At 52.3% G+C, this 13689-nt stretch overlaps 4 protein-coding genes across 4 annotated transcripts; 2 read left to right on the forward strand and 2 right to left on the reverse strand.

Moving 5' to 3' along the window:
• Window positions 1-320: 320 nt before the first annotated feature.
• BDZ83DRAFT_656985 (uncharacterized protein) lies at window positions 321-701 on the reverse strand (the record flags this gene model as incomplete). The annotated part of the gene is made up of 1 exon (XM_060510925.1): window positions 321-701. The coding sequence occupies one exon, from the start codon at window positions 699-701 to the stop codon at window positions 321-323; it is 381 nt and encodes a 126-aa protein (XP_060358895.1).
• Window positions 702-2656: 1955 nt separating this feature from the next.
• On the forward strand, window positions 2657-5233 carry BDZ83DRAFT_123521 (bilirubin oxidase). Its single transcript, XM_060501168.1, has 3 exons — window positions 2657-3147; window positions 3208-3442; window positions 3499-5233. The coding sequence occupies exons 1-3, from the start codon at window positions 3005-3007 to the stop codon at window positions 5059-5061; spliced, it is 1941 nt and encodes a 646-aa protein (XP_060358896.1). The 5' UTR covers window positions 2657-3004; the 3' UTR covers window positions 5062-5233.
• Window positions 5234-6035: 802 nt separating this feature from the next.
• BDZ83DRAFT_640175 (uncharacterized protein) lies at window positions 6036-6756 on the reverse strand. The gene is made up of 2 exons (XM_060509475.1): window positions 6347-6756; window positions 6036-6290 (listed from the first exon to the last, which is right to left on the reverse strand). Exon 1 carries the CDS (start codon window positions 6749-6751, stop codon window positions 6362-6364), a length of 390 nt encoding a protein of 129 aa, XP_060358897.1. The 5' UTR covers window positions 6752-6756; the 3' UTR covers window positions 6036-6290; window positions 6347-6361.
• Window positions 6757-7674: 918 nt separating this feature from the next.
• Window positions 7675-9021, forward strand: BDZ83DRAFT_723977 (uncharacterized protein; the record flags this gene model as incomplete). The annotated part of the gene is made up of 3 exons (XM_060512613.1): window positions 7675-7709; window positions 7800-7994; window positions 8055-9021. 3 exons carry the CDS (start codon window positions 7675-7677, stop codon window positions 9019-9021), a joined length of 1197 nt encoding a protein of 398 aa, XP_060358898.1.
• Between the last annotated feature and the right edge of the window lie 4668 nt (window positions 9022-13689).

A 13689-nucleotide genomic window follows, 5' to 3' on the forward strand; every position in this document is an offset into this window, starting at 1 on the left:
TATTACACTCCGTATACCCATTACTGTGTGCCATAACTCGTGACACAAGGAAACGCCACAAGAAAACCGTCAACCGCCACCAGACAGTTTTCTTCAACGGCAAAAAGCGGCTGTGACAACCTTCAGCCAGTTAAGGGTCTTGGCATGGGAGGTTGGTAGGCAGCCGTTCGACAGTGAGGTCCAAACGACAAAGACTGAGTAAAGAAGTTGAGAGCGCGTCGCGTGCGTATTCTTTGACAATCATCCGAACAGGCTTTTCATCGTATACGGTACGCAACGTCTGGCGTGAAACGAGAAACGTTGGGGGCTTCGAGACATGGTCATCGGCTTGGGCTTGAAGATTCGGCTTTCGAGAGGACAAGGACAAGGACAAGGACAAGGACAAGGACAAGGACAAGGAACCGCTCGTGTGGCCTCAATGTTCGCAACCCGGCAGTTTGGATAGCTGGAGTCTTGGCCCCACGACTGCCGGATGAATGATTCGCTGGTAAGTCGACGGGGTCGCAGCCTGGGGTATACGAGCACAAAGCGCCGAAGGACACGGTCAGAAAATGTGGTGTGGTTAAGTTTACTCGGAGGTTTACGACGTCTAGCGGCGGCGATGGGAAACGGAGGTGGAGAACAAGCGCCTGACTAAGGTGGACCCTGAAGCCCCGATCACGGGAACTGGGCCAATCATTCCAGAAATATTTAAGCTTCATCTTGATCCGGGCTGAAGCGCTAATAAGGTTTAGCGACGGTAGCGGCTTGGCACTAAAATGTGGGGAAGGTGCCGCCCGGGTTTACTGACTGCTGCCTCTCGTTCGACTTTCCCACCCACCCAGCCTTTCTCCCTCCTCGTCCGAGTCCTCCTCTTCCTCACCTCATCGCCAATTCCGGCGAATCCAACGCTTTGTCCCACCTCTCGTCTTTTCCATTTCCGGCCGAAACATGGACACTGCCTCCACGTATCCTCCAGTTTACCCCTGAGATCAGACTGCTAGGCCTTCAGACTCCAGACGATGTGCATTGTCCGAACTTCAACGATCCATCCGATATCAATGCGAAGCTTCTTCTCTGCGCAGAAGTCGAACGAAAAGCTCACCAAGGCATGTCGTCGAATCATGGCCGCATCATCGAAGGAATAAGCATTCTGCAGCATCCATCAGCTGCGTCAATGTGGCGTACGATAGTCTCGTCAAGTTGTCGGCCTGGCCACGCTGTCCAGTCCCAGTGGCTCCCACATCGCATCACGTGCCGCAAGACTGCGTCTGGCTTCTTCAACCAGCCTTCGACAACCTCTTGATGAAGTCGGCTGCTGACACCGTATGCTAAGCATTGTCAGCCTAATGACACCAACGAGAAAGTTCTGCTTGTCATGGATGACATGGGGTTGGCATGAACCGGGGTGTGCCCCTCCAGCATCGGATGGGAAGGAAACCCAGTCGGGACCCGATCAGAGCCGGCACAAGCGTCGATAGAGACCAACTTTAGGCCTGTGTGGAGGCCCGCAGCATTCGGGTCGCACAGAATGCCTGCTTCGAGCTGTTCCGCTCTCATGTTTTAGCAGCTGGGCCAGATACGATGCACCCTTCCACAACTCCGAAGCCATTGGTCCGGGGCAGCATCCCTGCTCCCGTGTTCTGGGGAACGCAGAGTCCGATTTGTCAATGATCCCATCCACCTCCAACTTGACGGACTACTGACCCAGTACCCTGGAACCTCTTGCATATCAGCTCCGAGTCGCTTCTTTCTCTGCTGTCCATTGGATACACATCAGCTCTTAGGCATTCTGCGCCTACCGGTACTGGCGCTCGAGCCAGTACCGTGATCCCAGAATAGCCCTGCTGGGCCATTTTTGGTGCTCGCTCAGTGGCTCGTTTCAACTTAATAGGCTCGCGCTATTGATATCTTGCATTGTCGAAGGTTCTGAGGCTGAAATCGCTACACCAGATTCAAGAACAAGGGATCTGGACTGACTGAACAGCCGCACTAGCTCTTTCTTTATGGCCTCGACGCCTGGCGTCAACTCCCAGCCTTCTCATGTCGTCTTGACCAGCGTCAGGTTAACCTCCTGTACCCGGTCGGCAAAAGGTTTTCCTACATTTCCATGCATCGAATATTGCGCTACGCATACGTGGCGCTCGTCTTGAGGGCCTGCTCATTGACCCAACCACAGAACGCACTTCGACGTTGAGAATTTGGATCTGGAGGCTGTCGCTGCCGCCCGTTGACTTCTTCATCCGTATATTCGATCCACGAGTTTGCAGATGGGGTCACCTTCGAGGAATCGAACGGATCGCACGTGCTAGAGACTAGCTCGACCATCCCGTGGGCTGCTGCTTCTGCTCAACCAAGATCCTGGGTTGCCGATGGCCTAGACCCCCCTTGGCATACTCGGACAAGAGTCTTGCATCTACCGCGTGTTTCTAGACTGGCCTTCTTTCTTCACCGTCCAGAAATCTGCCCTTGGAGTGTATGCATGGACAACGACATGCCCCACTGACGCCGAACGATGCGATCCATGTTGAAGGACCGTAAGTCGGCCATTGAGCTTTACAGCACGCCCTCCTCAGCCCACCCATCCCAAGGGTATCGCTCGCCTTAGAGAGCAGCTCAGGCTAGCGATGCTCTTGCTCTAAAGGGCTAACCGATAACCTCCGTGCGGGAAACATTTCGCTCGAGGTCAACCCTTCACCGGCTCACGCCATTGCTAAGGCTGTCGTTGTGGCTTTCTACCTGGGATCCGGCGTGGGTCTTGTCAGATTGGACTGGATCGCCGTAATTCGGTCCATGGTGTCGCCGCCTCGACCACTCAGATTTTTGATCAAGATGAAATATGAAAGTTGATAAATACTGGAGTTCTGTCCCTACCGATGGAAATCTTCTCCACCAGTCTCATCGCCCTCATCTCCTTCCAAGCATTTGACAGTTACAAAGGCGTCGCCACCCGTCTTGGCCAGCACTTGTCACTTGCACTGTTTCTCTTGGCTCTTTTCCCTGCATATCATCTTCCATCTCCGCCATGGTCTCTCTCACTCTTCGCCAGTCTCTGGCCATTGTCTTAGCTCTCGCTTCTGATACCCTCGCCAAGGACTGGGACAGTCCCGCATACACATGGCTCTACGAGTTTCCCCTGCCAATCCCCCCTCCCAAGGAGGAACGATAGTAAGCCCCATCCTCACCTCATACCGTTGATGAAGAGCTCTCATGGTTGACTTTCAGCAGCCCCAATCAGGCGATCATCAATCCAGTGACTGGAAAGAAGATCAGGTACTATGAGGTTGAAGTCAAGGAGTTCACCGCCCAAGTCTACCCCAACCTCAAGCCTGCCAATTTGGTTGGATATGATGGCATAGCGCCTGGACCAACCTTCCTCATGGAGCGTGGCGAAGAGGCGGTCGTTCGCTTCATCAACCACGCCAAGATGGCCAGCTCTGTGCATCTTCACGGCTCTCCTTCGGTAAGACTTCGAAGCATCCACCTTTGAGATACTGTCATCTAACCTTTCATACTCAGCGCACACCTTGGGATGGTTGGGCTGAAGATGTCTTCAACCCTGGTCAGTACAAAGACTACTACTATCCCAACAACCAGAACGCCCGTACTCTCTGGTACCACGATCATGCCATTGACCACACTGCCGAGAATGCCTACTTTGGCCAGGCTGGCGCATACATCCTCCACGACTCTGCTGAAGACTCTCTTGGCCTCCCCAGCGGTTACGGCGTCTACGACATTCCTCTGATCCTCTCTGCGAAACAATACAATTCCGATGGTACTCTGTACTCGCCTGCCAACGAACAGACCAGCTTGTACGGGGATGTTATCCACGTTAACGGACAGCCTTGGCCGTATCTGAAGGTTGAGCCCCGCAAGTACCGTTTCCGTCTGCTCGACGCCGCCATTTCCCGTACATTCTTCCTCTACCTCGAAGATCTTAAGGCCAACAGAGTCGAATTCGAGGTCATCTCTTCCGATGCCGGCCTCTTAACGGGACCCCAGAAAGTCAAGGATCTCTACATCTCCATGGCCGAGCGCTACGAGATTGTCATCGACTTCTCCAAGTACAAGGGCGAGAATGTCACCATGCGCAACACCAGAGGCTTCGCCGCTGATGTTGACTATCTGCACACCGACAAGGTCATGCGCTTTGTAGTCAGCGATGGATCAGTCAATGACAAGTCCGAAGTCCCCTCCGCCCTCCGCGCCGTGCCGTTCCCCAAGGACAAGACCGGCGTTGACCAGCACTTCCTGTTCCACCGCACGGGCAGCGACTGGCGTATCAACGGTGTCATCTTTGCCGATGTAAACAACCGCGTCCTTGCCAAGCCTAAGCGGGGTACTATTGAGGTCTGGGAGCTCGAGAACAGCTCCGGCGGCTGGAGCCACCCCATCCACATCCACCTCGTCGACTTCCGCGTCATCAAGCGCGTCAACGGCCGTAGCAACACGGTCTTCCCATACGAGTCCCAGGGTCTCAAGGATGTCGTCTGGGTTGGACCCGGTGAGACGGTGACCGTCGAGGCTCACTACGCCCCCTGGCCCGGTGTCTACATGTTCCACTGCCACAACCTCATCCACGAGGACCACGAGATGATGGCTGCCTTCAACGTCACCAAGCTCGAGGACCTTGGCTACGACGAGGAAGCCTTTGCCGACCCCATGCAGTTGGAGTGGCGCTCTAAGAATGAGAGCTCCGCTGCATCTAGCTGGGACGCGATCAAGTCCCGCGTCGAGTACATGGCCAAGCTCCAACCCTACAACAACGAGCAAGAGGTCGAGAGTCGTCTGGATGCTTACTGGGCCACCAAGACTAACGCGCCATCCCCGAGCTCGACGCCCTCGACTCTGGTCGTCAGCACCACCACGAGCCCCGTGGTCACCTCCCCCGCAGCCACTTCTGCCAGCTCGACCATCACCTCCAAGGCCACCACCACCAGCAAGTCTGATGACGACGACAAGAAGAAGAAGACTTCGTCGACTAGCACCAGCACCACTTCTTCCAAGAAGAAGCGTGGCATGCGCTTCCGCGGTGTGGATATGGAGATGCCCAAGCGCACTGCCGCGCCCCAGGCATGAGAATGATTAATCATCACACAAGAGACGAATTTTGAGAGTTTTGTATGACCATCTCTCCGGTTTACGACTTAATGACACAACCCACGCTCCTTATAGACCATTAGATATCCTGTCCTTGAGCACATCTAGACATATTTTTCATACTACATAGTACGGGCGGCGAGAAAACGGGCAGCCCTCACGGTATTTGTAATGTTACTTACTCTTAATCGAATGCAACGAGAAAACTTGATATGCAGTGTTACTTATTGGGTGCCAGTGTGTTATCGTTCACTAGAATGTTCGATACACGGTCTGTTTAATAATCTTTTCCGAAAGACCAAGATGCCGTAACCACTGGTCCAAGTGCGCGCCCAAATGATTTGGCCAGTTCCGGCCGGCCATGTTCGGCGCAACTCTTCAGCTTGCCCTGAGCAGCGAGATGCGAATGCGAAACCTACCGTCCTCGGACCAGAGGGCATAGCCAGATGAACCTGCGTTGTGGGGAACAATAGGAAACGCCGCGCCTTCTCTTCGTAAGATAGAACAACTCCCATCGAAAATATCGATTCCCAAGAATGGAGAAAAAAATTGGTAGCTTCTCTTTGATTGAGCGTGTCATCCTTAGTGCAGGGGCCATGCTACTGTGAGGAACGTTAGCGACTGATTCCAGACTCGAACTCGACGGGTACAGGGATGGTGCTTACATCTTCTCTGTATCGTTTCAAATTGACCAAATGCCCGTAGGCAATATGGGAGAGAAAGTTGGCGTATTATAAAGGGGTGTGGGGTAGGGGGTGTGGGCCGGTGCTTGATTGGCGAGGTGTCCATGCGCATCTCGCAGCTGGTGCCAGTTGTGGCGCAGAGCTTCGCTCTTTGGTGAAGTACATGCTTTGGGACTCGATGTTGAGGGCAATGGTTCATCTGAAGCTCTATCATCTCGGTTCGTCGTTGGTAGACAGTCAAGCCCTTGCGGTTTTAAGCAGTGATTGACTTCTCACTTTTAGATGAACGCTCTTCAGTCATTCAAGTTTGTCTTATTAAGTCATGAAAGACAATCAAAATATTCATGCTACATCTAGGCAGCAGCTCAAACAAAATATGTACGAGTTATCTTCTAATACTATTGATGCGATTCATCTTTGGAAACCCACTCAACGCCAGCGTCGATCGAGGTGCCGCTTTCATGACTCTGTTGTAAGAGCTCCGCTGGCAGACTCGTGAAGAACCGAGAACTGAATCGTGAAAGTGTCAGCGCATGGTCAAATCGCCCATTTTATTTAAGAAGAGCACTTACATATCAAAGCTAGCACACATTCTCTCAGTCGAAAGGCTCAGAGCAATACGACTTCACCCCCGTTCTACTCCCAGGCGAAATGCCACACGCATCGACAACAGCCTGATCCGCCGCCGCGGCAAAGCACGCATCCTCAAACTCGTTCCCGCCGAGAAAGGGATGCGGGATCACAGGCCATGCGCGCGTGCTGTAGCACTTTGCCTTCTTCTCACTCCATTTGGATATCGTCGGCGCCGATGGGTCACCGCCCTTGACGCCGAAGAATTTGTCTTGCGGGTATTTGGCGCAGGCGGCTTGCGTTAGGCAGGAGTCTGATTTGGGGACTTGGTCGCTTCCGCACCAGCAGAAGTGGTGTCTGTCGCCGAGCGCTCGTGTGGTGAAGGCGGCGAGGAGGAGGGGGATGGAGAACTTCATGGTGGGTTTATGATGGGTCCGGGTCGTGTGAAGATGGAGGGAAGAAAGAGAGGCTTGGGTTGTGTTGAGTTTTTTTACTTCAAGGTCAATTGCAAGTGCTTCGGATGTCTTTTTGTTGTCGCGATACTCCGACTTAGAGTTGGCAACGTTTTCGTGATAGAACATCGCGTCTTAAGTCTATAATCACATCTCAGTCTCTTAAAGATATAGTTATTTGCGAGTAATAGAACGACTAGATACTCGATGATACCAAAGAGCCAATTGTGTACTTGGTGGCTATCGCCATAGCGGAGCCAAGTGGTTGAATGAGTTGCTCATAGTCCTATCAATTTCTCTATATTATTCCTGGCAGACTTCCTGCGAACTTTGATAGAGAGATCTACACTAGTACTGCCCAGAAGATCGTCGAATGGGGAAACACAAACCAAACGGCAACGCCGAGCCTGACCCATAGTGATCCAAGCTTAGTGGGAACTCTATCTATCACAACATTGACCGACTCTCAGTACCCACGCAAAAGTGTCTCTATCTTGTCAATTTTCGACGGGATGTTCGATTCGTGTTGAAGTCAATCAGCATCAATGTTATCGAAACAAAGTCTAATTAGATGAATGGAGGTCCTTGCTCGATTACACCTTATCACGCAATGATGCTTGCCAATGTTGACGACAAACAGCACGGTCCAGGAAACAGCTTGCTCGGCAAACATGGAGACTGATTGTTCCGACTTCAAGATTTTTATATGTCTCACTTGAACTCCGGGAACTTGCCTCGATGAGCCGCATTGCCCATCGTCCTATTTCTTGTCTTTCCGTATATATTGACCAGCTGCTTTGCGCCAACCTCCAACCACCACTAGCCTTTGTATCAGTCTTACCAAGAGTAACTGCTGGCAGTTGATTCTCGAGATAGAGTAGCCTGCCATGCACTTCCGATCTTTACTGGCGTTATGCACTGGGTACTTGAGTGTCTGTGTGGACGCGGCGCCGTCTAGTCGTGACTCCGACTTGCTCTCAGTCGTGAGCCCGCGTGCGAACTGCGTGCCTAGCCAGCTCTCGAGCGACACATGGAAGAAGGAGGGCGTAGACAACTTTCTGGCTAACGCCGCGAAATATTATACGGAATACTCCTCCGACAATGTGCAAGCTCTAGGGGCATACTTGGGTGCCCCCAACTTCTTTTGCGGGGTCAACCTGTGGTGTAATGCCGGTCAACCGTGTACACCGGTCACTTTGCCTGGGTGGTAAGCCATGTGTTCTGCTTCTATCCCATCACTCTTCTCTGTACTAACGAGTTACGCAAGGTACGCCTTGATGGGTATCCAAGGCTGGAACAACTACGTCAACAACCTCAACCTTGCCGTAACCTACGCTGCCACCATCCTAAGCCTAAAGCTCGCAAAGGTAGTCGACGACCTATGGCCGGCAAGAAAGGACAACGTCACCCCGATGAAGCAATTCCTAGCATGGGTCAACGGAATCCTAAACGCCTTCCCAACCACAGCAGCACTCGGTGCCACCGCAGGCAGCATCGCCAGCACCGTTCAAGGCGGCAACATCATTGCGGGCGGGATGATGCTCGCGCCCAGCGCGGGCGGCCAGTTCCTGCGATGGAGCGACCTGTCGAGCCAGATGGGCGGCAAAGTCGACGAGTACAAGCAGGCGATCGGAACGTATGCGAAAAAGGTCATTGACGCGCCCATCGACGACCCGACGTGGGGCATCAACAAGGTCTTGAGCGGCGGCGGCTTCCTTTCCCGCCAGACGAACATCACGCAGGACGATTTCGACACGTGGATGTACAAGACTGTCAGCGTGAACGCTATAGCGCTGCTGATGCAGGCGCAGAATGTGTACATCATCCGCACATTCAACAAGACGGCGTGCGATGACTCGTCTGCTGCTATTTTGTGCAAGCAGGAGGCGAACAGCAAGTGGACTGAGTGGCGGTTCCAGAGACACGATAGCGACGATGATGTGCCCGAGCACCGGCTAGCGGAGAAGCTTATTAAGACGTATGGGCTTACCAAGGAGGAGATCTTGAAGGGACCTGCAGACTGCTTTGATAAGCATGATTATGAGCAGCTTACGAACCCGTGGGAGACTGTTTCGGAGAAGGGTGTGGGCTTGGAACCTGTGCAATTGTGCAATTTTAATGTTAATGTTTGCAACATGGATGCGGCAGAGGGTGGTGAGTATGGGCCTACTGATGTGTATGAGCCTGGGCATTCGGATTGGATGTGTGAGCTGCAAGGAGTGACATGGACTTAGAGTGAATACGGGCTAGATCATTTCATGAGGAGCGATTAATAAACTGTGATGGAGATTGAGCTGGAGGCCCATAACTATAACTTCATGCCACGAAGCGCTAATCCTGAGAATGGAGCACAGATTGAATACTTAAATGATCCTCAATGTCTATGGTGAGTCGAGGGTATTGAGAGCATGGCTGGTCATTATTTTTCTCCTCCTTTGCTTCTACGTCTTTTGGTTCTGCCGACTGTTGGTAGCTATCTTCATCTTCAGCCTTTGCAGACTGGTCGTGACAGTCCTTCGCCGCTTCGCATCACGTTGAAAGAGGCTTCCAATCAAGAGAAAAGATATTAAAGGTCTATCTCGCAGTCATACTAACATCAATCCGACCCATCTAGCTGTTCAGGACCTCACACAAGTTATCACTATTAGTGAGAGTAAGTAACGCTTACAATTGTAAAGACTAGACTACTTTTATCACGAGAGGCGGCTAGCTACTAGTATAACGAATCTTATAAGCTCGAGTTAACTCGCGAATACGATAATGGATATTTCCTGTTACTATAGCTGTAGCCTGCGGTCAAGCGACTGAGGACCGAGACCATAGACTGGCCAATCTCCACCTCTGCCCCCTACCCCTCCGCCGCCCGGCCAAAGTTGGCAGGAGAACGCGGATTTATTGCATCACAGCCTGTCGCAGGAAGCCACGCATGATTGGTTCTTCATCATTCAGCCTGGTCGATGCATAGGCGTCGAGGCAGAACGAGCATTCTCTCTAATTGGACGCAATGGCGTGGTTGAAGTCAACTCGCAACTCGGCTGGAAGGCCATCCCACTAAGCATACCTTAGTTGAGATACCTCGCCTCCGAGGCTATCACCGATTCGTCCGATTGTTCATAGAAGCCGTCCCCAATCTTTGTGTCGAACTTAGGGGTGAAAAGGTACGCTGGTTGACTTCAACTGAAGCCCTGTCATGCCGAATTGCAAGAACGGTCCAGAGATCAGTCATCCAGATGCTGTCGTAGGATCGCGACAGGGACTAGTCCCATTAAAGCCTCTTCAAAGACTACGAGATGTCCTTTGGCAACGGAGCGATAAGACCAGACGCAACTCAACTGGCTTATTACTCTCACTTCCAGCCAAGTTCACGGTGTGCGGCCGGCTTAGAGCTATAGTGAGGCTCGGCCGAGACTTCACTAGGTCGATAATGCTTGCTCCTTGCATATCACACGAGAAACCACTATCAGTATGGAAACTGAACCATGCCTCTACGGCGGGGGGTAAATTTGGGTGAGCGCAAGTCTGGCCAACGAAGCCGGGCTTTTGGTTACACAAAGTACGCAACAACTCGGCCGGAAGTAAAAACCCCCGCAGCGAACTACCCACTCACACCCAACTTCGAGTCCGTCCCGCCCCGCATCTACTATCTTACCTTCTTTGGGGCAATCCTCGATATGAAGTGATTGTTGAATCGCCTTGTTCTTGGACGTCGTCCAGCATCCTTGCCATGTGGTGAGTTGGATGGGTGTCTAGGTCGTCTCGACCCCGTGTGTCAAGCCGGGTTCTTTCTACGTTAGCGGTTCGCACGAATTTCGTGCGTTAGCAGTATTTAAGCCGAGGGTTTCGTTGAATCTAGCAATGTTCACAATAGCATCTACGCAGCAACTAACGAGTCCGCGCGCTTCATACAGCTTCTGGCGATGAGCGTATCGCCGATTTGATATTCGGTACAGATACTATCGATGAATATGAACTCAAACTCCGGAGAGTCTGTTTAAAACGAGTACAACTGCCCTTACTCGTCATTGGTTTGCTCAAATACATGCGCGTGACGCGCGGCATAAGAGGTCCGACGTGCTGATTGTGCTATTACAGCCGTTCCGAGCCCAAGCCTACGCACGAGCACTCGACAACAGAGTCGCAGAGAAGCCTATCTCGTCAACAACTGAAACTTTATCGATCTCAATCGCCATCGGAAGATAGCAGTGCATACCGCGTCTCATACAAGAGCATCGATAAGAACGCAACCGGGGCGCAACGGAGGAGTAGAGTTGAAAAGCATTCAGCGAGTTCCACTGGCCGATTCAAGGGAGACAAATCCTGATTGAGCATCTGAGGCTATACACTCATTCGTTTCAGAGTCAGGACAGACTGGGAGACCTGCGGTTCAGGCAATTGTATTTCTTGAGCCTGTTCCAGAGTGTATCTTCCGCACATGTATGGTGGACGGGACGCCTTACAAGCTACATCGCGGGGTCAGTGTGTTATTGAATATGTCATTGGTAGAGCAATGGCTGCTTCTCAAAAGCCTGTAATATAGACTTTGAATCGCCACTGGCTTTGTCCCTTCCAATTTATGGCGATTTATCAGCGTATTTATCTCCTGCCATCAGTCATCTCCATGAACATAGTCTCTGAACAGCCGCGTTGGCACTAAAGGTCGAAACACTTTGATGAAAAGAAGCTCACGACATTTGTGGCGAGGTGCTGCTATGTGTTTGAAATTGTTTAGATAGGTATATGGAATATGCGAGCATTGCGGGAGAAGTCGGTGCACAAGCAATGCAGAGGTCGAGGCGATTGAAAGGGCAAGCACAAGGCCCGCTGCTCTCACGGGGGTACCCCGGTAGGTGGTCAATGGACGGCCGAGGGCTTCGTCATTGCTGATTGAGGTGTGTTCTGCCGTCCAGCCTTACAGCAAATTGGGCGAACGGATACACGCGTGTCACGGCCAGTGCAGGCCGTCTTACCGCAGGTTGCGGACCGGATCTCGAGTGGCCCACATTCGGCACTTGGGCGGGACCGGTATTGGTGTGGGGCGCCTTTCACCGGGCTTCACACCGAGCTTTCTCTAACTAACTTTGATCGACATGGCATTTTCAATACCCAAAACAAGAAGATACTGGCGTCTTTGCTTGATCCATTCTAATTTCACAGACATTCCGCTCGTGGGCGGCCAGATTTACATCTTCTCTATTAGTACCTGTTCTTCCATGCCCTTCTAGGCAGGGCGTGGCCCCCAAAGATCTCGGCACGATGATCGGGAGCTGCTCCTGCCGGTCAAGTTTCCTAGGGTTCCTTACCTTGCCTTGCTTTGCCTTACATTAAGGTAGGTAAGGTATATTGTGGCAGCGAATCTTTCAAGTGGAATTCATGAATGCAGCCACATACTTATGCGAGGTAACAGGATAGAGGTGCTCAACCTCAGTGCTCACGGGTCAGGGTAGTCACACGCTGACTGATTGGTTGGTGTACGACAAGTGTATAGGGCTGAGTGGACGCTTCGCACCTTCATTGGACCGTTGTGAAAGTGAAAGCCCTGCTGCCTGGAGGATTCCCGTACTTGAGCCAATAAAGATGACCGTTGGGGCGGAGCACATCACAACAGGGATACTTGCGCGCAGTCCCAACCAACCGGATGTGAACTCTCGCGCTGATGAGACGTCAAAGTCCTGATGCCATCTTCATTTAAGTCCTCGAGAATCCCATCCCACGTCCACGGAGTCTGTCTCTAGGACTTCTTTCCCGGGAACCTGGATTCCTTGGTCTTTGGCATCACTCCATGCTTTTGGGTCGGCCCTACATATACGTCTACCCATTCCCGTCCCCCTCCCTCTCGCTTTGCGCTCTGGATGAGCTCTTTCGGCCCCCAATTTCAGCCCGCCAAATCGACCATTGACTACCGAACGCCATACTTTGGGACAACACCTGCGAACAGAAGTCCGGACGACTCTCGTCAAATCGCTTTTTGAACAGTTCACGACTTTCATCCCAATCTTCACGCTTCCTCGACCTCGATATTTCATGTTCAGCAAGACCACCTGAGATCACCCGGCAGCACTTGGTCAGGCATCCGCCGAAACTGCGAGGCGACCAAGGTTTTGGGCGACCCATCGGCGGACAACTTCCTTCAAACGAGGCAACTCGGACGCCTTCTCAAGATTGCGAACCATTGATGCCTTGGATAAGGCATCGCGACGCAGCAAACGAGGCGACTGGCGCCCAGCTGGATGCCCCGCGCGGAGGCCTCTTGCCCACGTTACGTTACATCATCTGGAACCTGGAGGCGCCCCCTTTTACTCAACACATCTTTCTCATCACCACCTCATCGACGATTGGGTCTCATTCACTCTCGGCAAGGCAGACTTTATGCGTCACATCAATGAGAGTCGGCTCATCGCATTTGGTAGCGCTTACATCCAATCTGCACTGCCGATGGAACTTTTCCACTTCCATCTGCATCATCTCACCACAGGAGCTTTCCCTCCCAATCCCTCCCAAGTCACGCAGTCCCAACGCCCGCCCGCCAGAGTTGGCAGGTCTCTGTTCGCATCACAACCAATGGCTGCAGTCATTAATTAACCTCGAATAGGAAGCATCTTTCATGCCGCATACCTGCGATTTTCAGTCTCTCATGCACGGGACTTTTAGTCGTCCAGTGGGACGCCAGAGAGATCGAGGAGCTTGAAGTCAAGTCCAGCAGACTCAGCGGCCAGTCATCTTGCGTATCGGCCTACTACCTGGCTGATTCAGCCAGGCGAACGGATTTCGTCATTGCAGGTTACGATCAAATTGGTCTGGACCGGCCCCGGCAATGCTCCAGCTTTGTTGCGGACGGCTTGCGATACGAAGATCTTCGAAGATGTCCACGCGGCTTAGACGACCCGCGTTGATGGTTCTTTCAA

Source organism: Colletotrichum acutatum (genome assembly GCF_030867785.1).
Source record: "Colletotrichum acutatum strain CBS 112980 chromosome Unknown BDZ83scaffold_167, whole genome shotgun sequence".
Classification (NCBI taxonomy): domain Eukaryota; kingdom Fungi; phylum Ascomycota; class Sordariomycetes; order Glomerellales; family Glomerellaceae; genus Colletotrichum; species Colletotrichum acutatum.

What these genes read in the sequence shown, in the direction of transcription:
- BDZ83DRAFT_640175 (XM_060509475.1), bottom strand. Translation starts at nt 6,751, where the DNA reads ATGAAGTTCTCCATCCCCCTCCTCCTCGCCGCCTTCACCACACGAGCG.
- BDZ83DRAFT_123521 (XM_060501168.1), top strand. Translation starts at nt 3,005, where the DNA reads ATGGTCTCTCTCACTCTTCGCCAGTCTCTGGCCATTGTCTTAGCTCTC. An exon ending in CCTCCCAAGGAGGAACGATA is followed by an intron (nt 3,148 to 3,207) that starts GTAAGCCCCATC and finishes GACTTTCAGCAG; the next exon opens with CCCCAATCAGGCGATCATCA. An exon ending in ATCTTCACGGCTCTCCTTCG is followed by an intron (nt 3,443 to 3,498) that starts GTAAGACTTCGA and finishes TTTCATACTCAG; the next exon opens with CGCACACCTTGGGATGGTTG.